This window comes from Pristiophorus japonicus, chromosome 21 (assembly GCF_044704955.1).
Source record: "Pristiophorus japonicus isolate sPriJap1 chromosome 21, sPriJap1.hap1, whole genome shotgun sequence".
In the NCBI taxonomy this organism is placed as follows: Eukaryota; Metazoa; Chordata; class Chondrichthyes; family Pristiophoridae; genus Pristiophorus; species Pristiophorus japonicus.
The window spans coordinates 28,863,317-28,891,241 of NC_091997.1; the positions used below are offsets into that span (position 1 = coordinate 28,863,317).

Consider the following 27,925-nt stretch of genomic DNA (forward strand, 5'->3'; position numbering starts at 1 on the left):
CAAGAATATGCACCTTGCTGTAAGAGAGTTCACTGTTAAAGTCTATTTTACTGGTCATAAATTACCGCTTACCTGCCCAGACACTTTTTTTAAAATTGAAAAACTTGTGTGAAGATCGAAATCACATAGTCACAAATACCACCGACATTGAGAAAAGCAGGAGAGGAGATGAGATATATCAGGAAGGAATGTTTATTTTTGGTTCACGGGATGTGGGCGTCGTTGGCAAGGCCAGCATTTATTGCCCATCCCTAACTGCCCTTGAGAAGATGGTGGTGAGCCACCTTCTTGAATCGCTGCAGTCCGTGTGGTGAAGGTGCTCCCACAGTGCCATTAGGAAGGGAGTTCCAGGATTTTGACCCAGTGACGATGAAGGAACGACGACATACTTCCAAGTCAGGATGGTGCGCAACTTGGAGGGGATGGTGGAGGTGATGGTGTTCCCATGCACCAGCTACCCTTGTCCTTCTAGGCGGTAGAGATCATGGGTTTGGGAGATGCTGCCACAGTGCGCCGGTGGTGGAGGGAGTGAATGTTTAAGGTGGTGGATGGCGTGCCAATCAATGTCTAAGTGGGGCCAAGTTTGGGAGACCAGGAGGTCCACAGTACGCAAAATGGGGTCTGACCAATATCCAGTGCAGCAACATAAGAACATAAGAAATAGGAGCAGGAGCAGGCCATACGGCCTCTCAAGCCTGCTCCGCCATTTAATACGATCATGGCTGATCCGATCATGGACTCAGGTCCACTTCCCTGCCCGCTCCCCATAACCCCTTATTCCCTTATCGGTTAAGATAACAATACCACTTCATTTTATTTTGTACTTTCTTCCTCTGCTGGTGCGACCAAGCACCTTATTTGCCTTTTTATGGTCCTTTTTCATATGCACCAGTAAGGTTGGCAACCCTGGTTGGACATAATCCCTGGAGGTTTCATCATGTGACCTCCTGCCTCCAACCACCCTGCCCCCGCACTCCCGCCATTGGTCGCCCAACATGTCCATCCTCGCAACGCCCTGCCTTCCCCCGCCCAACGGAAAACGAATTGACTCTCCAAGAACCCGAGCGGACGATTCTCACGTCCAATATTTTTATCGCCATTGAGCAAAAACGTTGGAAGAAAATTTGTTTAAAAAAATAACCCCCGCACAATTTCGTAACGCCGATGTGATTTTTCTCTCCCGGGCTTTGCTGGCGGCAGTGTCCCGGGAAGTTAACCTTTAATCCCTGAAGACTCGCGGGCAATCCCGGAGAGTTGACACGCTCCAACCCTGTGCACCAGGGAGAAAGGGCTGTTGGTGGCAGAGGTGGGAAGGGTGTGATCAGTTGAGGCACTCTTTGTCTGTTGCATTTGGCAACGGTTCTAATTCTAGGGCCTGACTGACCCCTCCCAACCCCTAACCCCCACCCCTCAGTTGAATTGGAACCATAGAGTTTTGAGTCCATTGAGACCCTTGCAGTGAGTATCTTTAACGTTGAGCCACGCTGCCTTTCTATGCTGTGCACAGACTCTGTGTTTATTCTGCTTGTGAACACACTTGTCATTTCATTCTTTTTCCGCAGAGAGTGATTCTGTCTTTCGATTTCCCTTTCTATGGCCATTATCTGCGCCAGATCACTATAGCAACAGGAGGTAAGTGGCTTGTGTTGCAGACATGAAGTAAATTTGTCGCAATTTAGTTCGGTTAACAGGTGTCAGAATTTCCCTGTCGGGTACAGGCTGGAGTTGAGTTTAATCTCCCCAAATAATACCTGGTAGTTATTGAGCACTGGTCTGCTGCGTAAATGAAAGGTGCGTTCTGCTTCCGAGCAATTATAGTGGGTGCCACTCATTCACTTCCGCCCAAAATGGGGAGGATGCATTCCTGGAGAGTTCATCGCACAACTTCTCGTCTTCAACCATCCCGTCTGGCCGAACTGACTTTTATTTCCCCCCATCTCCAAAACTTTCAGACAAAAGAAAATTATAAAAACCGAAACGCATCATTTTTTCCCAATGCTCTTGTGATTTTTTTTCTCCTGGGGTTGTTCACAGCCCTGCCTGGGAGGTTAGTCTATAATTCCTGGAGACACCAGGACAACCCAGGAGGTTTGGCAACCCCAACCCGAAAAGAGAGCACAGGCGGCGGAGGAGCTTGAAGCCTGCATCGGGAGGCCCGAGCCAATTTTGGCCTCAATTAAGTGCTGCCGGTGAGCTCTAAGTGCCAAACGGGTATCACTGCAGCCCCCCACCTTCCCCCCCACCCCCGGTCTCTGTGCATGCTAGAGTTCAAGGGTTAAAATGTTGGTTAGTTTTAAATTGGTTAGGATCCCAGTTACAATGCCTCGATTTTAAAAATTCTCATCCTTGTTTTCAAATCCCTCCATGGCCTCGCCCCTCCCTATCTCTGTGATCTCCTCCAGCCCCACAACCCTCTCCGCCCCCCCACCCGCTGAGATATCTGCGTTCCGCCAATTCTGACCTCTCGAGCATCACCAATTTTCATCACTCCACCATTGGTGGCCGTGCCTTCAGTTGCTGAGGCATCAAGCTCTGGAATTCCCTCCCTAAACCTCTCCACCTCTCTAGCTCTCTCTCTCCCCCGTTTAAGACTCTCCCTAAAACCTATCACTTTGACCCAGCTTTTGGTTACCTACCTTAATATCTCCTTATGTGGCTCAGTTCCAAATTTTCTTTGATAACGCTCCTAAAGTGCTTTGGGACATTTTACTACGTTAAAGGCGCTGTATAAATGCAAGTTGTTGTTGTTTTAGCTTACACACCTGTGAATGGGCCATGCCGGAATTGTATCTGAAGAGATGCATGTGTCGGGGGGGAGAAAATGGAAAGAGAGATTTGCATTTCTATAGCGCCTTTCAGGACCACCGAACGTTCCGAAGTGCTTTGCAGCCAAATAAATGCTTTTGAAGTGTATTCACTGTTGTAATGTAGAAAATGTCAGTAGAAAATTAGAAATTAATGTAGAGAATTGCCACAGAAGTTGTTCGAGTGCAACGCCTCCACCTTGTACCAAAGACAAACATCCAGCCAAACACCATCATTTCACATGCTGCGCCACATATCACTCCTAACAGCAGCTTCCACAGATCAATAATGTCTCGGAGCCCAGAGCTGTGGGTATAAATTGGTTTAAGCACTGCACAATAAACCCTGAAAAATGTATCATTAACAGTAAATGTTGCATGCAATGTGTTTCTCATTCATCATTGTTAAATGCAGTGGTCAGTACATATTCCGTTAAATTTCATCATTTATTGTAGTTACCAATGCATTTTATTCTGACGGCAAAGTCTTGGGGAGTCTAGGACTAGGGGGCACTGCCTTTCAGGTATGAAATTAGGAAACATTTTTAGATACAAAGTGGGGTAGAAGTTTGGAACTCTCTTCTGCAAATGGCAATTGATGCGAGGTCAATTGTTAATTTTAAGTCTGAGATTGATAGATTTTTGTTAACCGACGGTATTAAGGGACATGGGCCAAATGCATTAGGTCGCAGATCAGCCATGATCTCATTGAATGGCGGAACAGACCCGAGGGGCTGAATGATCTCCTCCTGTTCCTGTACCTTGTTATTGTTATGCTTTGAAGTTGTTTTAAATTTACTATCTGATTTGATCTCCGTTGCTGTTGAGGACCTAAGCAAAGATCCAAGTTCACTCTGAGTTCAAGGTAACATCGAGTTGAAACGAGCAAAAAAAAAAGAAAGACTTGCATTTATATAGCACCTTTCACGACCATCGGACATCCCAAAGTGCTTTACTGCCAATGAAATGCTTTTTTCAAGTGTAGTCACGGTCGTTGAGTGTAATGTATTTGCCTCATGGGTTCTTTGCTTAAGAATTCATAGCAACACAGTGCGATCAAGAACGAGTTGGTTTATTAGCAAAAGGTTCAACAATCACACTACACATTACCGGTTCATCCACCAGGCTCACAACCACCTGCCTCATCGTGGATCCCCCAAACCCAACTGGCTGGGGTTTTATTGAGTCTTGTGAACATCATGTGACTGGCTAAGCCACTCACAACTCAACAGCTCAACCAGCCTATGAGCGTACTCACAGGTGCATACATTATATTGAGTAGGAGAGAAAATATAATCCAAGAAGTACAAGATAGGAGACGGCAGGATTGTTTTTTAAAAGGCTGTTGATTGTAGGAGGCAGGGAAGAGTGAAGGACGTAAGGAGCTGCATCAGTTTGATATGCAGAACAAGAATGAAGTGGAGTAGGAGATGGAGTGATGAGTCCTGATTTCAACACAGTGGAGATGCAGAAAAGGAAAAAAAAATATAACACATAGACCGATAAGCTTGGAGCTCAGGAGAAAAGTTTGTCATATCGATAAAGACAGGAAAGATTGCAGAAAGAGTAGTTGGAGACCAGAGGTCTGTCAGGATTCCCAATGCTTCTTGTCACCGAGAGGCCCCTGATCGGGCCTGTGGGCATGCGCGCCTTGGGCAGGTCACAATGGGGCTCCTGTAGATCTGCCAATGCTTACTGCCTATCCTCGCGAGCGATGAATGGCCGCGTGAGCAAATTCATTGCGAGTTGCCAACGAATCCGAAGCTGTGTCCCAGCGAGAGCTGGAGAGGCAGTGAGAAAAGAGGGGAGGGGAGAGAGGTGGCAGGAGGCGGTGGGGCGGTGGGAGGGTGTGGGAGAGGGAGGTTGACCGGGTTGGGGGGGGGGAGGTTGACAGGGGGGAGGGGGCGGGGAGGGAAGGAAAGTGTTAAATTCTCCCAATACTTTCTTTTTGTGTCAATTTTACACAACCCAGTGGCAGAGTCTTCATGCAGGCTGATGTCAGAGAGCAGGATAAAGCTCTTTCTGTAATGTTTGTTTGTCAAAAGATTTCCAAAGTGCGTGCGTGCACTGAACTGTGTAATGCACTGTGTGATCTCCATCGGCAGGCAAGACAAGCACAATGTGAAAATGCAAACACTGGTGGCTCATGTGCTGCCAAGGAGAGCAGGAGACAGCACTGATTCCAAAGCAGCCACGGATTATTAAACTGAAATTTGAAGTTAAAATTTCTCCAACTTAACCCTTAGAATGCCGACCCGTGCATCGTGACACATTGCACCAATAAAGCTGCTAAAAGACTGGGGGCTGGAAACTCGGTCGGGCCTCAGTGGGGGCGGTGTCCCGGGCGGGGCGGTTCAGCTTGCGCCGGCAAATGGTTTGCACCTGCAAAATTCATCAGCCGGGCCCCAAGTTTGGATTGGGGTGCTAAGGGAGGGGTTGCATGCCTCTTTTAGGGCTCTAGACCGGCTGAGCAAGAGAAAATCCCGAGCTAAAGACTCGGCCTCAGAGCGCCCTAACAGAGGCCTGGGAGCGGAAAATAAAAACCAGAAAAAGAACACCAAAACATTCCCAATGCATGGCTCACGCCACCACAACATAAGTTGTAACAAAATGTTTTAAAGAAGCAATTTCACTTACCCGAGGTGGACATTAGTGACCTCACTGCAGCTGCTACAGCTCAGCCTGCCCGCTTTCATAGGCGGCCCCAGCAGGGGGCGCTACGGAGCGCTACGGGTCGGGCGGGAGTCACAAATCAAGCCGGTGTCGCAACCGGAGCATTGCACACCGGCTCGCCACTCCCCGGCGGTAATGCTCCGCCCCTCCCGTCGATACCGGCACCGAATGTCCTAGCAGGGCGCTGGAAGCTGGCCGCCCGGGTGCAACTGCTTTCTGCCACCATTGCCGCCCCCTCCGGGGCGCTAAGAGGGGCGGCAGAAGACCGAATTTCCAGCCCTAGGATTGATGTACAAAATGTAATGTCAACTGTAAACTATCAGAATGGACACTTAAATCACAACCCTAAATAGAAACTGGAACATTTTGGGGTAGATTTTAACTCCCCCACCTCCTCCGCCCTCACCCCCAGGTCGCCCATTAAGATGGTGGGAGAGGCGGGGGCAGGGGGGTTGTATTCTCACGTTCAAGCACGGGTGGGCAGGCGGCCTAAGGCAGGCCGAGGCCTATTTACATCGAAAATTTGCAGTCGGAAGACGTAATCGCCACCACAACAGCATTTTAACATCTGGATTGAGGAGGCCTGCATGGGGCCAAGCCAGGCCGCTGAGCCGTGACACGGAGTCACAGAGTAGGCAGCACAGGCCACAGGGAGATCGGTTTTCTGTGGAATGACTGTGGGCCAGGGGGAGCCAGAAGCCAAGGCCTTACCTCTCCCTCCGAGAGCCGCCCAGAATTATAACCTCTGATTTTAACATACGGGCGGGCGGAAGATGCGGAGAAGGAGGGAATCCCCTTCCACCACCCCGCACCCACCCTCAACCCCACCCCACCCCTCCCCCACCCCGCTGCCTTCCCCCTGCAGAGAGTTTCAGACACTTTAACATTTAAATGCATCCTAACCAGCTCCCGCCTGAAGCCGGCGACAACAACGTGAGGGGCAGCACGTCGGAACGCGAAATCGGGTGGGGGGAGATGGGGGGGGCTGATATCACCAGGGATCCAAGGCAACTGTCCCAGGCAATGTAAGTGAGGGGGGGGGAGGGGGGAGGTTGGGGGTGCGGTCTGAGCCCACGGGGGAAGTCTTGGCGAGTGCAGGCCCAAGCTATCTCCTGCTGCCCCTGGGCCACGACCGAAGTGGGCCTCTTCTGGCCTGATGCTGATTGCCGCCAGCTGATGTTAAAATTGCGTTGCAGCGCCAATGATGACATCCATGGCAGCCTAGTGATTATGTTACTGGACTGGTAATCAAGAGGTCTGGATTAATGATCCGGAGATGTAAGTTCAAATCCCACCATGGCAGCTGGGGAATTTGAATTCCGTTAACTAAGAATCAATCTGGAATCTTAAAAAAAGCTAGTATCAGTAATGGTGACCATGAAACCATCGGATTGTCGTAAAAACCCATCTGGTTCACTAATTGTCCTTTAGGGAAGGAAATCTGCCGTCCTTACCCAGTCTGGCCGATATGTGACTCCAGACCCACAGCAAAGTGGTTGACTCTTAACTGCCCTCAGATATGAACCACGCAGACTGCAGCAGTTCAGGAAGGCATCTCGCCACCACCTGAAGGGCAATTAGGAATGGGCAATTAAGGCCGGCCTCGCTAGCAATGCCCACATCCCAGGAACAATTTTGTTTTTAAATCCATTCGCGACTTTTCCTTTTTAATCTGGCCCCCGCCTGCCTGGTGGGGGCGTGTGGTTAAAATGGTGGGGGCCTAGTTAAAGTGGCTCCGTACTGCCAGAATCCCAGCAGGAAATCATTGGAAATGTTGCGGCAAGCTCCCTCCACCGTTTTAACTACCCGCCCCCACCCCGTTCACGCCAGGCGGTCTGGGTTAAAATCGGTGCTATAGTCGCTACAATGGTCCTGAGCGCCCCGAAGCCGGGGCAGGAAAAATCTATTCCCTTGATGTCTATCAAATGATTCAGGAGCATACGTGCAGGAAATAGATGAGGCACGTTTGGGACCACAGGTTAGATCGCTCACCGCCTGGTGCTACAAATTGCAATTATGTCCTGCTGCGGCATTGGACCCTGATTTGCATATTTAAACAGCTGCCTGCCCAAAATAACCAGGCTTAATACTTGCCCATTTACTGGCTCGCCTGACAATTGCACGATGCGGACCTTGGGCAACCAAGGGCTAGCCAAGGTTTCACCCCACTGTCATGTATTTGTTTCATGTGTTCTTTGCGTAAGAATTCATAGCAACACATTGCTATTAAGAACTAGTTGGTTTATTAGCAAAGGTTTAACAGTCACACTACACATTACCAGTTCATCCACCAGGCTCATAACTGCATATCTCATCTTGGAATCCCCCGAACCCAACTGGCTGGGGTTTTATTGAGTCTTGTGAACATCACTCCCAACACAACAGCTCGACAAACCTGTGAGCATGCTTACAGGATCAGTTGTAATTGCCTGCTCCCTAACACTCACAGACAAAAAGCCTGGTGATAATCATCATAGGCGGTTCCTCGAACGAGGATGACTTGCTTCCACAAGAGTTCACAGATGATTCAGTGAAGGACCGGATGTTCCAGTCCTGAACTCCAATTGAGGGGGTGGAAGATGCCTGTGCGTGGATTTTTTTAACGTGTGGTGACCGTTGCACATCAGCCACCACACGGGCTTGAAAGAGCTAGGCCTTTATTCAGTGGCAAGGGTTGAACCAGGACAACTGGAGACCTGCTCTGCTGCACAGACCTAGTGTGCACTTATATCGCAGTGTGGGCTGGCCCGTGCTGCCCCTGGGTCCTCTGCTCTTCTGGGCTCTTCTGGGCCCAGGACCCTCATTCGCCATACCTTCACCGACAATGTTCCAGGGCCCGGCGCTCCAGCTCTATTTATAGCCCCGACATGCGGTGGTATTCTCACACAGGTTGGGGCGGCCCACAATGTTCCAGGTTATCCCTGGTTTTGCATGGCTCATTATACTCAGAAGAAAGGTGAGGGGGAAAATCAGAGGGTGGGAAATGAGATATGCACAGCAATAGATGATAGATTTGTGTTGGCAAGGGTATTGAGGGTCATGGAACTGAGGCAATTTGATGGAGTTGAGATACAGATCAACCATGATCTCATTGAATGGCGGAACAAGCTCGAGGGGCTGATCCTATCCATTAAATCAGTGGATCGTCTATTCCCTTTCATTTGTACGGTCTGGGTTCCTAAACAAATTTACAAGAAGACGGTTCATCAAACGTGTTTTGGTGCTGAACATCAGATAAATCGATGGAGTTGTTGTTGGAAAGTGTACACACTGGTGCGTGCATGAAGGTCACTAAGCTGTGCCTACACCACCGGAAAAACTCAATTATCAGAAACGGTAGGAGATGGCGCTGGTTTTCAGCGCATTAGATCTCACTTCTGTAAAATGGGCTCCCATCACACCGTGTGGCTTCAATTTAATCTTCAGCCCTCTGTTTCCGTTTAGAACGAGACTCTGCGTTGCTGCTAATGCAATCCATTGCATAAATAAAATTGAGCTTTGCTTGCAGGTCTCTTCAGAAGCAATATTGATCGCACATGTTCAGGATGTATAGTTCTGCCTCAGTCCCTGTGTTTGGGACAAGCCGATCTCGTTCTGAGTGGGTGGTAGTCGTTCTACGAGCAGAAACTTAAAGGGCTTGACAGGGTAAATGCTGAGAGGTTGTTGCCCCTGGCTGGAGAGGGTTCCTAGTCTCAAGACAAAAGGTCGGCCATTGAGAATTGAGATGAGGAGAAATATTTTCACTCAGAAGGTTGTGAATCTTTTGGAATTCTCCACCCCCAGTTGGCTGAGGATGCTCAGTCGTTGAGTATATTCAAGATGGAGATCAATAGATCTTTGGGCATGTAATGTATGCACCTGTGAGGATGCTCACAGGGGTGCTTCCAGGCTGAGGCTAGCCCATTGCACTTGGAGTGTGCTGACTCCTGTGATATCCCCAAATGCGGGATACTCGACTGCAAAATTTGTAGAGCTGGGAGTGGCTTAGCCAGTCATGTGATGTTCACAAGACTCAATAAAATCCCAGCCAGTTGAGTTCAGTGAATCCACGATTAGGCAGGTGGTTGTGAGCCTGGTGGATGAACTGGTAATGTGTAGTGTGATTGTTAAACCTTTTGCTTATAGCAATGTGGTGTTATGATTTCTTAAGCGAAGAACCCATGAAGCAAATACATTACAGGGCACTAAAGGAATCAAGGAATATGGAAATTGGGCGGGAAAGCAGAGTTGAGGTTGAAGATCAGCCATGATCTTATTGAATGGCGGAGCAGGCTCGAGGGGCCAAATCCCCTACTCCTATTTCTTATGTTCTTATGTGGTGGTGTCAGTATTTTTTGAAAATTAAGCCAGTTTTCCTCACTTCAGCATCATTCAAGATGGTCTATTCCTGCACCTATTTTCTATGTTTCTATGTTTCAAGAGGAGCACTGAGACAGAACAACCTTGCATTTATATAGTTCCTATCACGACCTCAGCATGGCCCAAAGTGCTTTACAGCCAACAAAGTAACTTTGAATGTTGTAATGTAGGGAACACGGCACCATTTTGTGCACAGCAAAATCCCACAAACAGCAATGTGAAAGAAGGAAACTTGGAATCATATAGCACCTTTCACAAGTCTGAAAGCGCTTTACAGTCAATGAAGTACTTTTGGAGTGTAGTCACTGTTGTAATGTTGGAATCACGGCAGCCAATTTGCGCACAGCAAGCTCCCAAGGCAACTAGACCATCTGTTTTATTGATGGCTGTGGGATAAATATCAGCAAGGACTCCGGGGAGAACTCCCCTGCTCTTCTTCAAAAAAGATGCCGCAGGTTCTTTTATGTCCAACTGAAAGGGGGCCTGGGTTTAACGTCTCATCTGAAGGACAGCATCCCCGACAGTGCAGCACTCCCTCAGCACTGCACTGGGAGTGTCAGTCTAGATTGCGTGTTCAAGTCTCTGGAGTTGGACTTGAACCCAGAACCTTGTGACTCAGAGTTGAGAGTGCTACCCATTGAGGCACACTTGGCTGCTTCTGTGGTGCAAAGCAGGACCTGTTTCATCGTGTTTATTATTTGGCAAGTGGGGCGGTCTCAATTTTTAATGTTTTGTGGTTGCAAATCTTACACTTAAGATTTACCCAGTGTTCATCGCCCTATGTTTGATCTAAGCTCTCCTTATTCATGCCTTTAAGCTGTTGTTTAGGGTAAAGCCAATTTGATGTAAATTGTCCAGCTTTCAATTCCCTCTCCTGATCCCCAACTGTGCCAGGAAGCGCATCCCAAGTTTCCAGTCGTGACATCATGCAACTCAGCTGAAATTTGGCATATGAACAGTCAGCCCCTGAATTCGCTTGGCTCAGGCTTAAAGAGCAGTTCCCCTGTTATTAAAATCAGATTGCACTTTTAGCAGTTTATTAATCTCAAGCATCTCTGTGGGTGTGAATGATCTAAATTTAAACAACTTGCATTTATATTGCGCCTTTAACGTAGTCGTGAAACGTCACAGGCAGGTAATTGACTCCAAGGCAAAGAAGGAGACATTCGGACAGGTGACCAAAAAGCTTGGTCAAAGAGGTAGGTTTTAAAGAGCATCTTAAAGGAGGAGAGAGAAAGAGAGGTGGGGAGGCGGAGAGGTTTAAAGAGAGAATTTCAGAGCTTGGGGTCTAGATGGCAGAAGGCACGGCTACCGATGGTGAGGCGATGGAACTGGAGGATGGGCAAGAGGCGGATTGTAGGGCTGAAGGGGGTTACAGAGATGAGAGGCGGTGGTGGGGTGGGGGGGTTGCAAGGACATAAAAGGATTTAAACACAAGGATGAGAGTTTTGAAATCGAGGCGACAGTGGACTGGGAGCCAGTGTAAGGTCGCCAATCTCCATCTCTCTCCCCGACCACTCTCCACCAACCTAACGTCTGGAGTTCCCTCCCTAAATCTCTTCGCCTTTCTACTTCTCTCGCCTCCTTTAATAATGCGCTTCTTAAAACCTATCTCTTTGACCAAGCTTTTGGCCATCTGTCCTAATATCTCCTTAATTGGCTAGGTGTTAAATTTTAAATAAAAACAGAAAATGCTGGAAATACTCAGCAGGTCAGGCAGCATCTGTGGACAGAGAAACAGAGTTAACGTTTCAGGTCGATGGCCTTTCGTCAGGACTGGAAAAAGTTCGAGATGTACCAGGTTTTAAGTACTGAGGCAAGGAAAGAAAGCAATGAAGATGAACAAGGTAAAAGAGACAAACGGAAATCCTGTCGGAGAAAAGAGCAGAACTTCTTCAAGGTGGGCATTCCTAGAAGAAAAGTGGCAGCGATTTAAACGCTCATCATCTCATCATCATAGGCAATCCCTCGAAGCGAGGATGATTTGCTTCCACGCCAAAAAAGGATAAATTCACAGGTGTTCCAATGAAGGACCTAATATTCCAGGTCCTGAACTACATCCTGAAGGGTAGAAGATGCCTATGCTTGGATTTTTTTAACGTGTGATGGCCGTTACACACCAGCCACCACACGGGCTTGACAGAGCTAGGTCTTGGTCCAGTGGCAAGGATTAACCAAGAAAACCTGGAGACCAGCTCTGCTACACAGACCAAGTGTGCACACATATCGCAGTGTGGGCTGACCCGTGCTGCCCCTGGCCCCGAACTCACGCCTCCCCTGGGCCCCATCACATCGCTCCACAGTCTTTCGCCCGACCTCGGTGCTCCTGCTGTATCTGCCCTCGCTCCAATCACCGACCTGGACCTTGATGACGTCACTCTTCGCTGCCTTCGTCGCTCGCGCTGCTCCCTGGGGTGGCTTCCACGCTGCTCCTGGGCCTCTGCACACCACTCCTTTTATGGCCCTGACCATAATTAAACACTAATACAAAAGCAAAATACTGGTGTTAAATTGTGTTTGATAATATTCCTGTAAAGCATCTTAAGACATTTTACTACTGTAACATATGCACCTGTGAGTATGCTCACAGGTTTGTAGAGCTGTTGCACATTCAAGCCAGGGTGTCCCTGGAGATGGAGCACGCGGTGTCCACCGGTACGCTCGCGGCCTTCCGCGAGAGGAGGGCACCGGAGGGACTGGTGTGCATCATCAGCCCCGACAACCAAATTTTAATTTGATTTTATATGTTTTAAAGTTTAATTTGTTTTATTGCCGGGTTTTAGTGTCCCCTCCCTTTTAGCCTGGAGGCACTTGTATAATTTGTGATTTTACTGCCCAAAAACAACCACAAAAAAAATACACAAAAAAAAAAGGGCACTTGAAAAGTGTTTGGAGTGTCCCCCAGATCAGGGAGTACTTGATTTAACTGTTTAATTTGTTTCACAACTAAAAGAGTTGCCAGAGCTGTTACACATTCGAGCCAGGGTGTTCCTGGAGATGGAGCATGCGGTATCCACGGTACGCTCGTGACCTTCCGCGAGAGGTGGGCACCAGAGGGACTGGTGTGCATCATCACCCCCGGCAACCAAACTTTAATTTGACCATTTATTGTCTAAAAAGTTTGATTGTTTAATATCCAAAGTTTAATTTGTGAATTTGTCGGTTTTAGTATCCCCTTTTAAAGAGGGCACTTGATTTATAGTTTTAGTAAAATAGTTGAAGAGCTGTTGCATTGTGACTGGCTTAGCCAGTTACATGATGTTTACAGGACTCAATAAAACCCAGCCAGTTGGGTCTAGGTCATCCATGATGCGGTATGCAGTTGTGAGCCAAGTGGATGAACTGGTAATATGTAGTGTGATTGTTAAACCTTTGCTAATAGAAACATAGAAACATAGAAAATAGGTGCAGGAGTACGCCATTCAGCCCTTCTAGCCTGCACCGCCATTCAATGAGTTCATGTCTGAACATGAAACTTCAGTACCCCCTTCCTGCTTTCACGCCATACCCCTTGATCCCCCGAGTAGTAAGGACTTCATCTAACTCCCTTTTGAATATATTTAGTGAATTGGCCTCAACTACTTTCTGTGGTAGAGAATTCCACAGGTTCACCACTCTCTGGGTGAAGAAGTTTCTCCTCATCTCGGTCCTAAATGGCTTACCCCTTATCCTTAGACTGTGACCCCTGGTTCTGGACTTCCCCAACATTGGGAACATTCTTCCTGCATCCAACCTGTCCAAGCCCGTCAGAATTTTAAACGTTTCTATGAGGTCCCCTCTCACTCTTCTGAACTCCAGTGAATACAAGCCCAGTTGATCCAGTCTTTCTTGATAGGTCAGTCCCACCATCCCGGGAATCAGTCTGGTGAATCTTCGCTGCACTCCCTCAATAGCAAGAATGTCCTTCCTCAAGTTAGGAGACCAAAACTGTACACAATACTCCAGGTGTGGCCCTGTACAACTGTAGCAACACCTCCCTGCCCCTGTACTCAAATCCCCTCGCTATGAAGGCCAACATGCCATTTGCTTTCTTAACCGCCTGCTGTACCTGCATGCCAACCTTCAATGACTGATGTACCATGACACCCAGGTCTCGTTGCACCTTCCCTTTTCCTAATCTGTCACCATTCAGATAATAGTCTGTCTCTCTGTTTTTACCACCAAAGTGGATAACCTCACATTTATCCACATTATACTTCATCTGCCACGCATTTGCCCACTCACCTAACCTATCCAAGTCACTCTGCAGCCTCATAGCATCCTCCTCACAGCTCACACTGCCACCCAACTTAGTGTCATCTGCAAATTTGGAGATATTACATTTAATCCCCTCGTCTAAATCATTAATGTACAATGTAAACAGCTGGGGCCCCAGCACAGAACCTTGCGGTACCCCACTAGCCACTGCCTGCCATTCTGAAAAGTACCCATTTACTCCTACTCTTTGCTTCCTGTCTGACAACCAGTTCTCAATCCACGTCAGCACACTACCCCCAATCCCCTGTGCTTTAACTTTGCACATTAATCTCCTGTGTGGGACCTTGTCGAAAGCCTTCTGAAAGTCCAAATATACCACATCAACTGGTTCTCCTTTGTCCACTTTACTGGAAACATCCTCAAAAAATTCCAGAAGATGTGTCAAGCATGATCTCCCTTTCACAAATCCATGCTGACTTGGACCTATCATGTCACCATTTTCCAAATGCGCTGCTATGACATCCTTAATAATTGATTCCATCATTTTACCCACTACTGAGGTCAGGCTGACCGGTCTATAATTCCCTGCTTTCTCTCTCCCTCCTTTTTTAAAATGTGGGGTTACATTGGCTACCCTCCACTCGATACGAACTGATTCAGAGTCAATGGAATGTTGGAAAATGACTGTCAATGCATCCGCTATTTCCAAGGCCACCTCCTTAAGTACTCTGGGATGCAGTCCATCAGGCCCTGGGGATTTATCGGCCTTCAATCCCATCAATTTCCCCAACACAATTTCCCGACTAATAAAGATTTCCCTCAGTTCCTCCTCCTTACTAGACCCTCTGACCCCTTTTATATCCGGAAGGTTGTTTGTGTCCTCCTTAGTGAATACTGAACCAAAGTACTTGTTCAATTGGTCTGCCATTTCTTTGTTCCCCGTTATGACTTCCCCTGATTCTGACTGCAGGGGACCTATGTTTGTCTTTACTAACCTTTTTCTCTTTACATACCTACAGAAACTTTTGCAATCCGCCTTAATGTTCCCTGCAAGCTTCTTCTCGTACTCCATTTTCCCTGCCCTAATCAAACCCTTTGTCCTCCTCTGCCGAGTTCTAAATTTCTCCCAGTCCCCAGGTTCGCTGCTATTTCTGGCCAATTTGTATTCCACTTCCTTGGCTTTAATACTATCCCTGATTTTCCTAGATAGCCACGGTTGAGCCACCTTCCCTTTTTTATTTTTACGCCAGACAGGAATGTACAATTGTTGTAATTCATCCATGCGGTCTCTAAATGTCTGCCATTGCCCATCCACAGTCAACCCCTTAAGTATCATTCGCCAATCTATCTTAGCCAATTCACGCCTCATACCTTCAAAGTTACCCTTCTTTAAGTTCTGGACCATGGTCTCTGAATTAACTGTTTCATTCTCCATCCTAATGCAGAATTCCACCATATTATGGTCACTCTTCCCCAAGGGGCCTCGCACAATGAGATTGTTAATTAATCCTCTCTCATTACACAGCACCCAGTCTAAGATGGCCTCCCCCCTCGTTGGTTCCTCGACATATTGGTCTAGAAAACCATCCCTTATGCACTCCAGGAAATCCTCCTCCACCGTATTGCTTCCAGTTTGGCTAGCCCAATCTATGTGCATATTAAAGTCACCCATTATAACTGCTGCACCCATTATAACCTTTATTGCATGCACTCCTAATTTCCTGTTTGATGCCCTCCCCAACATCACTACTACTGTTTGGAGGTCTGTACACAACTCCCACTAACATTTTTTGCCCTTTAGTGTTCTGCAGCTTTACCCAGATAGATTCCACATCATCCAAGCTAATGTCTTTCCTAACTATTGCATTAATCTCCTCTTTAACCAGCAATGCTACCCCACCTCCTTTTCCTTTTATTCTATCCTTCCTGAATGTTGAATACCCCTGGATGTTGAGTTCCCAGCCCTGATCATCCTGGAGCCACGTCTCCGTAATCCCAATCACATCATATTTGTTAACATCTATTTGCACAGTTAATTCATCCACCTTATTGCGGATACTCCTTGCATTAAGACACAAAGCCTTCAGGCTTGCTTTTTTAACACCCTAATAAACCAACTAGTTCTTAATAGCAATGAGTTACTATGAATTCTTAAGCAAAGAACCCATGAAGCAAATACATTACTACATTAAAGGCGCTATATAAATGCAAGTTGTTGGTTGTCTCATTCCATGCTTTCCTGTGATCTTGTATACGAGGAATTCATTCACCGTGTAACTGCAGCAATGGTTCTGCGTCTTTGCAGCTGCAGATGCTAAGAATGGTTCGCCTGACAGGGAAGTAAAAGTTCCACGAACGGGGAACAAAGAGAAGGAGACTTTAATTCAATACGATCTTGTCCTCCTGTGTGATGTACATCATCTTGATGTCTTCATTAGCTGTTAATTGAAGGCCCAAGGCTGGGCCCTCCTGACTGCTTGGCAACCAGCAGTCGGCTGAGTACTGAGGGCAATCTGTCGTACTGTGCATTGGGAGAGTTGCCCGTTAAATGCAATGTGCTCTGTGCAGATAAACTGTTTGATTGTTAGCATTGTGTTTACTGGGCCATCCTAAACTGTGCAATTGGTTATCGGCAACACATGGCGCTTAAATTAAGAAAAATCCAACTCGCTAATCACCCATAAAAGGATTTTTAAGTCCCAACTTCTCTTGATTGCAATGCCTTGCCCTGGGATACCATTTTCTAGGCACCATAAGCCCTTTGATGCCACCAAGTTGCCATTAGTCATGGAATCACAGAATGATACAGCACAGAAGGAGGCCAGTTGGCCCATCATATCTTTGAAAGAGCATGTGTCAGCCTAAACAATGAGCGTCTGCAGGCAATTCAACCATAGCAAGTCAAACAACCAAACCCAATCCTTCTCTCTTCTGTGTCAGCCGTGGCTCAGTGGGTAGCATATTTGCCTTAAGTCAGAAGGTTGTGGGTTCAAGTCCCACGCCAGGGACCTGAGCACATAAATCTAGACTGACTCTCCCAGTGCAATGCTGAGGGAGTGTTGCACTGTCCGAGGTGCTGTCTTTCAGGTGAGACGTTAAACTGAGGCCTGTCTGCTTTCAGGTGGACGTAAAAGATTCCATGGCACTATTTCAAAGAAGAGCGGGGGAGTTATCCCCGGTGTCCTGGCCAATATTTATCCCTCAATCAACATAACAAAATCATGATTATCTGGTCATTATCATATTGCTGTTTGTGGGAGTTTGCTGTGCGCAAATTGGCTGCTGTGTTTTCCACATTACAAAAGTAACTGCACTCCAAAAGTACTTCACTGGCTGTAAAGTGCTTTGAGACGTCTGGTGGTCATGAAAGGTGCGATATAAATGCAAGTCTTCTTTCTTTTTCAATTAGTGTCCACACTTTACAGCAGGGGATCACTGAACTGTCATCAGGAGAGAGAACTCTGCCGATTTCTTTACTGAGGTTATTTGTAATATCTAACTGGACACAGCACAACCATGGCATCCTAATCGACCCCTGGGTTGAGTTCTGCACCTCTTTATCCCAAATGCTGCCTAATTTCACTTCTATAACATTGCACACCCCTGCCTCAGCTCGTCTGCTCTTGCAAGCCTCGTCCACGCCTTTGTCAAACTACAGTCTCAACTATTCAAATGCTCTCCTCGCCAGCCACCTGTCCGCCATTCTCCTTAAATTTCAGCTCATCCCAAAACTCTGTTGTCCATATCCTATCCTGCACCGTCCCATTCAGCCATCACCCCTAACCATGTCAATCTACTTTCGTTCCTGGTCCCCCAAAGCCTCCAAATTTGAAGTTCTAATCCTTGTATTTACACCCTTCTATGGCCTTGCTCCTACCTATTTCTATATCCCCCTCCAGCCCAACAATCTCCTCATCCCCCTTAACTCTCCATTCCTCTGACAATGGTCACCTATGCAACCCCTCCTTCTGCTACACAATCATTGAGAGCCATGTCTTCAGCTGCCCAGGCCCCAATGTTCTGGAGTTCCTCCCTAAACCCCTATGTAATGTACACACCTGTGAGTATGCTCACAGGTTTATAGAACTGTTGATCTTGCCATCCGGAGGAGGCAGGGGTCCCCAATGGAGTGCTCTCTACACGGGAGTCCTCCCCTTATTTATTGGGGACTTGGCCTGGAGGGTGGAGCACGGAGCAGTCCCGTGCAATAAGTTTTTAAGTCGGTTCATGAACTCCCAGGCCGCCTGCAATTTCTGCGGTCTGGAAGAGTCCGTGTTCCATGTTTTTATGGAATGTGCGAGGTTGCAGCCCCTATTCCATTATTTGAAAGGGCTGCTCCTCAAATTCTGGTTGCACTTCTGTCCCACACTCCTGATCTTTGGGCACCCGGTGCGGAGGGGAGCGGGCAGGTCAGAAGGCCTTCTCGTAGGACTGCTCCTGGGCATGGCCAAGGTGGCCATCAGCCGGTCCAGGCAGTGGGCGGTCGAGGGGGTCATTCAGCCCGACTGCCTGCCTCTCTTCCGCGGTTACATCCGAGCCAGGGTGTCCCTGGAGATAGAGCACGCGGTGTCCACTGGTACGCTCCTGGTCTTCTGCGAGAGGTGGGCACTGGAGGGACTGGAGTGCATCATCACCCCAGGCAACCAAATTTTAATTTGAACCACGTAATGTTTAAAGTCTAATTTGTTTAATTGTCAGTTTTAGTGCCTCCCCTCCCCCCGCCCTTTAATCAGGGGGTACTGGATTTAATGTTTTATTGTTTTACAGGTGCAACTAAAATAATTGTAGGGCTGTTGAGTTGGGAGTGGCTTAGCCAGTCATGTGATGTTCACAAGGCTCAATAAAACCCCAGCCAGTTGGGTTCGGGGGATCCACGATGAGGCAGGTGGTTGTGAGCCTGGTGGATAAACTGGTAATTTGTAGTGTGATTGTTAAACCTTTGCTAATAAACCAACTAGTTCTTAATAGCAATGTGTTGCTATGAATCCTTAAGCAAACAACCCACAAAGCTAATGCATTACACCCTCCACTTCTTCTCGTTTAAGACCCTCCTGAAAGCCCACCTCTTTGACCAAACCTTTTGTCAGCCCTCCTAATAGCTCCTTCTTTGTCACGGGGTCCATTTTTCCCTTGCACCTCTCTGAAGCACCTTGGGACATGTTCTCTGCATTGGAGGTGCTATTTAGATGCAAGTTGGTGGTTGGCAAAAGCTGAAACTGGGTTGAACTTCAGGTGTGCATAAGGGAGTGAGCTCTACAGCATTAAACGTTCACCAGGAAGGCTATGATTTTATGATTCGACTCAGCAACTTTTGTAATCATTCCAAATGAACTATTATCAATTATCTTTTTTACAATCTTTTATTTGTGCCTTGCATGCTTAACGGTAAAAACCATTTAACTGCACAGCAGATCATTTTAAATGTAATATTATTTATTCCATTAGAGTAATTGAAGCATTTCAGTCCCTTATCTGGAGTACGTAATGGACTTGAGTGAGTGAGTGAGTGAGTGAAAGTAAGGGGTCAGATGGGTTATGGACTTTATTGGAAAGGAACGATGAGGTTTGGTTAAACATTTTTCACCATTACAACCCAACCGCCCCACCCGACCCCCCACCGCGCCCCCCCCCCCCACTCACCGCCCCCCCCCCCTCCCCCCCACCACCAGTTGAATCCAATCCGAAGTGTTAAGTCTTTCTTTCCTTAGTAATTAAATTCACACCTCTGTCGTACTGGGGGTGCGGGGAAAAAGTGGAATCAAAAAAGTAATTCATTTGGAAAACGTCCGATCGAGGCCACGTCTACCCACTCGGGCAGGGGTGTAAAATATCTTACGGCACTATTCAAAGAAGGGATGGCCAATATTTATCCCTCAACCAACATCGGTTTATCTGGTCATTATCACATTGCTGTTTGTTGGAGCTGGCTGTGCGCAAATTGGCCGCCAAGCTTCCCGACATTACAACAACGACCACACTTCAAAAAGCACTTCATTGTCAGTAAAGCGCTTTGGGTTGTCCTGAGGCCTGTGAAAGGCACTATAGAAATGAAAGTTCTGTCATGTTTTTCTATGTGCTGGTATTGCACAAGGTGGCATCTCTTTTAGCGGAGTATGTTGTGTGCTGCCGCAGTGTGGTGATGCTGTGGTACAGTATGCGCTAGTACTGGTACTTCTGCAAAGTCCCCGGAAGGACAGACGCACCAACGTTAACGTCCTTCTCCAGGCCAACGTCTCCAGCATCGAAGCACTGACCACACTCGACCAGCTCTGCTGGGTGGCCCACATTGTTCGCATGCCTGACATAAGACTCCCAAAGCAAGCGTTCTACTCTGAACTCCTACACGCCAAGCGAGCCCCAAGGTTGGCAGAGGAAATATTTCAAAGACACCCTCAAAGCCTCCTTGATAAAATGCAACATCCCCACCAACACCTGGGAGTCCCTGGCCAAAGACTGCTCTAAGTGGAGGAAGTGTATCCGGGAGGGCGCTGAACACCTCAAGTCTCGTTGCCGAGAGCATGCAGAAACCAAGCGCAGGCAGCGGAAGGAGTGTGCGGCAAACCAGACTCCCCACCCACCCTTTCCTTCAACCGCTGTCTGTCCCACCTGTGACGGGGACTGTAATTCCCGTATTGGATTGTACAGTCACCTGAGAACTTACTTTTGAAGTGGAAGCAAGTCTTCCTTGATTTCAAGGGACTGCCTATGATGATGATAATAATCATTGCTAGCAGATGTAGCACAATGGGCCTCCTGATTCACTAGATGCAACTGGATCAAGTGGATCATTCCCACCACAGGAATGTGGCCTTCCCCCCCATGGAGGAACCAATTGTCCATACGTATTGGGTATGACATCCAGAAAATGTACTGACGCACAAAGGCTAGTTTATTCTGAGAAACACTGGTTTTGTATTTACAATAAGATAATAGAGCTGTACTGAGCTCTCAAATCTGTGAGGGTCAGAGGCTTATATTTGCCATTTACACTAATTAAACGTTAACATGTCGATTAAGAGTTTAAAAATTACAGAGGCTGAGAATATGAACTGGAAAACTGTACACCTAAATATTAAACAGAGAATAACTAGGAGACAGTTTTATCTTGAAGTAACTACAACCTCAAAAAATGTAACGTTGACAGGCATTGGGGGCTCGGTGGTGGAGGTACCAGCTTTTGAATGAAGTTGGGAAGAATATTGTTCTTTTGTCGAGTGGCTGTTGATTCAGATAGACTGATAGGCTAAAGGACATTTCGCTCTCTGTCTTTGTTGTTGTCAATTATTAAGTGAAGTAAGTTTTAAGGTGTCAGCCGTGGCTCAGTGGGCAGCAGACTTGCCTCTGAGTCAGATAGGTTGTTGGTTCAAGTCCCACTTGAGCACAAAATCTAGGCTGACACTCCCAGTGCAGTGCTGAGGGAGTGCTGCACTGCCGGAGGTACCGTCTTTCGGATGGGATGTTAAACCAAAGCCCCGTTTGCTCTCTTGGGTGGACGTTAAAGATCCCATGGCACTATTCCAAAAAAGAGCAAGGGGGAGTTATCCCTGGTGTCCTGGCCAATATTTATCTCTCAATCAACACATGATCTGAACATTCAATCATTGTTGTTTGTGGGACTTTGCTGTTTGCAAATTGGCTGCCACCTTTCCGATATTCACAAAAGTGCAGTACTGAGAGAGCATGGCACTGTCGGCTGTGCTGTATTTTGGATGAGACGTTAAACTGAGGCCTTGTCTGCAACCTTAGGTGGACATTAAAGATCGCACGGCACTATTCCAAAAAAAGTAGAGGAGCTCTGCCTGGTGTCCTGGCCAATATTTACCACTCAACCAACACCTAAACACATGGAGGCCGAAATCGCCCCTTTCCTGAAGGCCGCTTAACACCAGAAATCGGTGGCCACGCTGCGGAGTGCAATGGCCGCCAACTTTTCATGTAATGGCCGCCATTATCAAAATTCCACTCCTGCGGTAACCCGGTGGTGACCCGCCCCGCCACCACCCCTCCGCTGCTGCCGATCCGTCTTCATCAGAGCGTGCACCGCCAATGTTCCCCCCCTTCAACGGCAAAATTCCGCTGAGAAAATCTTCCTCCCGCCGGCTGGTGCCAAAACAAGCTTTTTCACGGCGGTGTGGTGAGGCTGTGGCCTTCTGCAATGGTGGTGCAGCTCCCCTTAAAGGGGAGGGCATACTGCTGCTGCCACCGTGTTTTTTTTTTGTCAGCCAACTGCCATGTCGGGCCGACAATTATGCCCCCCGGGTTCAATCGAGCTGCCAAAAGGCAGCCTGGCACCTCCTCTTGGCTGCCAGGCCACTGGCCCGGCCGAAACCCTCCCTGGTGGCCCAGTGGACCGAAGTTTAAACATCGCAGAGGTTCTCCCCTTTAAGTGAAGGGAAGAGCCGTGGTGACGTCATCAGCGCTACGCTGCTGACTGACAGCGGCGGACACTACACCCTCCCCCAACTTCGGCCACTCTAGTGTGCTCACCGGCACTTGTCCGGCCCCATTATGAGCGACTTCTGGTCTGCCTGAAAAAAAAGCCAAAGAGTGGAATTTCGCTCAAAAGGCCACCTCAACCACTACGGTGGTAAAAACAGTAGAAACGGGATGTGTGCTCCATATCGGGCGGAGGGCAATTTTGGCCCCAGGATCTGAACTCTTAATCATTACTGTTTGTGGGACCTTGCTGCATGCAAATTGGCTGCAACGAGGTCCAACACTGCCTCCAGTGCGCCAGTGCAGCCTTCAGTCACCTGAGGAAGAGAGTGTTCGAAGACCAGGACCTCAAATCAGGCACCAAACTTATGGTCTACAGGGCAGTAGTGATACCCGCCCTCCTATATGGCTCAGAGATGTGAACCATATACAGTAGACACCTCAAAGCACTGGAGAAGTACCACCAGTGCTGCCACCGCAAGATCCTGCAAATTCACTGGGAGGATAGACGCACCAAGGTCAGTGTTCTCGATCAGGCCAACATCCCCAGCATCGAAGCACTGACCACACTCGACCAGCTCCATTGGGCGGGCCACATCATCCGCATGCCCGACACGAGACTCCCAAAGCAAGCGATCTACTCGGAACTCCTACACGGCAAGCGAGCCCCAGGTGGGCAGAGGAAACGTTTCAAGGACACCCTCAAAGCCTCCTTGATAAAGTGCAACATCCCCACCGACACCTGGGAGTCCCTGGCCAAAGACCGCCCTAAGTGGAGGAAGAGCATCTGGGCGGGCGCTGAGTCTCATCGCCGAGACCATGCAGGAAACAAGAGTAGGCAGCGGAGGGAATGTGTGGCAAACCAGACTCCCCACCCACCCTTTCCTTCAACCACTATCTGTCTCACCTGTGACAGAGACTGTAATTCCCGTATTGGACTGTTCAGTCACCTGAGAACTCACTTTTAGAGTGGAAGCAAGTCTTCCTCGATTTCGAGGGACTGCCTCTGATGATGATGGTAGCAAAAGTGACTACACTTGTAGTCTACATATCAAAATGTATTTGATTGGTTGGAAAGCACTTGGAATGTCTTGAGGTTGTAAAAGGTGCTATATAAATCCAAGCATTATTTTGGCATTTGTAACTCTATTCCTAATGAGCGTGAATCCACAACATTGAACTACCTACACATTGTCACTTGTATTTTCTGTGGAAGACAGAAGGGCAATGTTGAACAGTAGAGGTGCAGGAATAGTTGAATATCTGTAGTTTTGTTTCACATCCTTAGGGGATTAGGAAGTATTTAAATAGAAGTTCCCCTCGGGAGATGAAATATTTGAGTAGAGTACATTATATTTGGTCTGTAGAAGAAGCAGGATTGATGGGTTCAATGACCTTTCCATACTTTATATGTTCTTACCAGTTTTTTATTGTGGCTAAGTCTTGCTTGTACCGAAGTGGGAGAGATGTGTTTTTCTATTAAATAGTTTTTTTATCTGTATGATTGAATGAGTGAATGAACATTGCATTGTGGAGTCCCTGTTAACCCTTATGGTTGGTTCATGGAAACCACATGGTGTTATTAGACATGTGGTAAGCAGAGGTTAGTCAAACAGGAAAAGCAATGAACACAAATGGGCTGAGTGTTCCCCGCCAACACAACCCTCCACCCCTACAGCCATCGGAGAAACACGTGATGCCAAGGTCCCAACAGCTCCTCCACCATTTCCCTGTGACTCTGTTGCCCAATCCCACTTGGCCCATTGACCCTCGTGTCCCTCTCATCTCCTGTCTAGGTGCTTTCCCCCCTGCGACTACCCGCCCATGCCTCCCCCAGCTCACTTGCCTCCAGCCTGTGCTCTACATGTCCATTGCCTGCAATCAATGCAGTGGGAGATCCGCCAGAGAAATATTCTACACTTCCTCCCATCAGCGCAGTAGCAGGGATGAACCAAAGGTAGTATGGAAACAGTTTTAGCATTTTCTTGGGTGAGTAATGCCCCCTCAGAAATGGCGTCAAAAAGTTCAGAGCAAGCAAAGGAAACATGTCAATCCCAGAAAAGAACCGCTTATCTTGTGGCATGTAAGCACTTGATACTGAGATGAGTGTAATGTATGCACCTGTGAGTATGCACAAAGGTTTGTAGAGCTGTTACCATTATTTGAAGGGGCTGCTCCTCTCCGGCAATCAAATTTTAATTTGATTTAAGTTTACAGTCAAAAGAATGTGTCGGTTTTAGTGCCCCCCCCCCCTTTAAACAGGGGGCACTTGATTTATGGTTTCAACTGAAATAGTTGTAGAGCTGTTGCCATTATTTGAAGGGACTGCTCCTCAAATTCTGGTTGCACTTCAGTCCCACGCTCCTGATCTTTAGGCACCCTGTGCAGAGGGGAGCGGGTAGGTCCGAGGGCCTCCTCGTAGGACTGCTCCTGGGCATGGCCAAGGGGGCCATCAGCCGGTCCAGGCAGCAGGCGGTCAAGGGGGTCGTTCAGCCCGACTGCCTGCCTCTCTTCCACGGTTACATCCGAGCCAGGATGCCCCTGAAGATGGAGCACGCAGAGTCCACCGGTACGCTCGCGGCCTTCCGCGAGAGGTGGGCACCGGAGGGACTGGAGTGCATCATTTCAACAGGGAACAGAATTTTAATTTGATCTGATTTGAAAAAGGTTCCCTTTAATTTCCAATTGTTAAATTGTGGTTTTTGGTGCCCTCAAAAAAAAGGGGAGGCACTTGATTTAAAGTTACTTTGAAAATAGTTGTAGAGCTGTTGCTTGCGAGTGGCTTAGCCAGTCACGTGATGTTCACAAGACTCAATAAAACCCCAGTCAGTTGGGTCTAGGTCTAGGTCTCGGTCTGCATGAGGTATGCAGTTGTGAGCTGAGTCGATAAACTGGTAATGTGTAGCGTTATTGTTAAACCTTTGTTAATAAACCAGCTGGTTGTTAATAGCAATGTGTTGCTCTGAATTCTTAAGCAAAGAACCCATGAAGCAAACACAGTACAGTGTGGTGACATTTCATTCCCAAGTGCTGTCACCTTGCTGAGCAAAGGAAAGTCTTTGAGTACAATAAATATTATGAGGGCTTCTAATTTGTGTTCTTTTTTCTCTCAGGTTTTATATTCACCGGGGAGGTCATCCATCGGATGCTGACTGCCACTCAGTACATTGCCCCACTTATGGCGAACTTCGATCCCAGCTACTCCAGGAACTCCACCATCAGATATTTCGATAATGGTAGTTTTCTTTTTACCAATGGGGTCGGTCGGGGATGTGCAGGATTTAAGGGTTACAGATGAGACCGTACATTAAGGGGAGAAATTTGGTCGATTAGCACCACCATTAGTGCCAGAGAGGGGCGCTACAGGGCCGCTAAGCAGCTCCCGCCCGAGCGCCGCGCTGTCAGCGTCTGCCGCGAACTTCTCTGGTGGTTTAGCGGCAGTGTTGACAGTTTGTGCTGCGCTCGCTAGCCCCGCCTACTCTGTGACATCACCGAGTGTGCAACACCCCCGTTGTCCCGCGTTTGCAAAATTGACTCTTCCGCCTGCGGAAGCGCCTGGCGCTGAGACCGGCCGGGGAAAACAGTCAGTCCAGCGACGATCCCGGGGTGATATCGTCCGCAGTGCAAGGTAAGTGCTGAAATTTCAATTTTTCAACTTCTATTTATTTGTTGCAACAGTGAGGAAGTGTGGGCGAGGTTTATTATAATTTTCACCAGGATTTTTTTTTTCATCTTCAGGCGCTAGGATGTCGGCATCGTAGCACCAAAAAATTGAGTAGACTTCCTGCGCTATCGTTCCGTTAGCACCCGAAGAGGAGTGCGGGTGCTTCCCCTAGCCCTCCGCTCCCCTCTTGGGCCGATACAACTGAATATGCCATTTGAGGCGGTAGATATCGCTCGCCGCTAAAGGTAGCACCCTGGCACCATCACCGCCTCAAAGCCCTCAGTCTTTCTTCTATCTTTCTCTGCTCCTTGCTTGGGGCATGGAGCCTGGTGTTCCAGCCAGACACACTCTAATACCTCACCCAAGTGCTCATTCTTCTCACTTTAGTCTAGATAGCGAATATTACCCTGCAGGACATTATACCCAGGCCTCATCCAGGCCTCATCTGACTTCAATACCCGTGCACACCTCCCAGCGAGAACCAGGATAGCGATCAGGAGCAGGAATTCTGAAATGAAAAAGAGAAAATGCTGGAAATACTCAGCGGGTCAGGCAGCATCTGTGGCGAGAGAAACAGAGTTAGCGTTTCAGGTCGGTGACCCTTCGTCAGGACTGAAAATAGTTAAAGAGAAGGAATTCTGCTTAATTTTCTTTTTTCTTCACCTCTGGGCACCCCCAAGTGCAGCATTTTCCCCGACCTACAGCTGAGATCAAGCAAGTTAGCACAGAGCCGCAATCAAACCTGATCTGTACGTGTCCCATATCATACCGAGCAAAGCAATTGTCTGCAAAGCCATCGAGGAGGACCAGGGAATGAAGGGGGTTCAGAAGCAAGGGACTGGCAAGGGAATTGGGATAGAGGGGCAGGACTGGGGAGGGAATTGGGATAGAGGGGCGGGACAGGGAAGGGGGAATTGGGATAGAGGGGCAGGACTGGGGAGGGAATTGGGATAGAGGGGCGGGACAGGGAAGGGGGAATTGGGATAGAGGGGCAGGACTGGGGAGGGAATTGGGATAGAGGGACAGGATTTGGCGGGAATTGGGATAGAGGGACAGGTTTGGGGAGGGAATTGGGATAGAGGGGCAGGACAGGGAAAGGAATTGGGATAGAGAGACAGAATTTTGGGTGGAATTGGGATAGAGGGACAGGACTGGGGAGAGCACAGGAATTGAAGGGAGAGACAAATGAACTACAATTTAGAATTATTTATTTACAAGCATTACGCGTATAATTTTGAAGTTTACAGACACTTTTCTTTTTCAGTAGGAGACATAACAAAATGCACAGACTTATAAATGGGGAATTTAATTCCCTTGTGGCTGTGGCTGTGGCTAGCTGTGATGTCTGGGCCGTGTCCGTGATCAGAACCTTATACCTCGTAAAACTCCCGAGTGCCTGTATTCCTGGAAGTGTTGTAGAAGCGACCAAAGAGCAGCGCTGCCTCGTATCTCGCTCTCCGCTCTCTCACCCACCCCTCCCCCCTCTCCCCCCCACCCGTCATCTGTCTGTTATTTCATGGTTCTGGCACAAACAACTGAACAACTGCTTGGAATTTTACTGGTTACCACATTCCAGACATGACTGGGAGAGAGATTTAAGGAGAAGGTAATCGTTGTCCGAGTGCAGTCTGCAGTAAGTCCTCCCGCCATCTTGTTAAGACAAAAAAATATATTTTCAGCCAAATAGAAAAAAAAAGACGTGTTAAAGAGATTTATATTTTGAATGTCACGTGGCATAAAAAAACAACCAAGGGGGTTCCTTGGCAGGTATTTGTTCTGATCCTCCCTGAGT

The 27,925-nt window shown here is 47.9% G+C and overlaps 1 protein-coding gene across 1 annotated transcript in view; it reads left to right on the top strand.

The window, feature by feature from the left end:
* Positions 1-27,925, top strand: part of LOC139233885 (plexin domain-containing protein 1-like) — a 328,432-nt gene that overhangs the window by 138,127 nt on the left and 162,380 nt on the right. The window contains exons 4-5 of the mRNA XM_070864521.1: positions 1,563-1,632; positions 25,583-25,705. Of these exons, the coding sequence (XP_070720622.1) occupies positions 1,563-1,632; positions 25,583-25,705 (193 nt within the window). The remainder of the gene's footprint in view (positions 1-1,562; positions 1,633-25,582; positions 25,706-27,925) is intronic.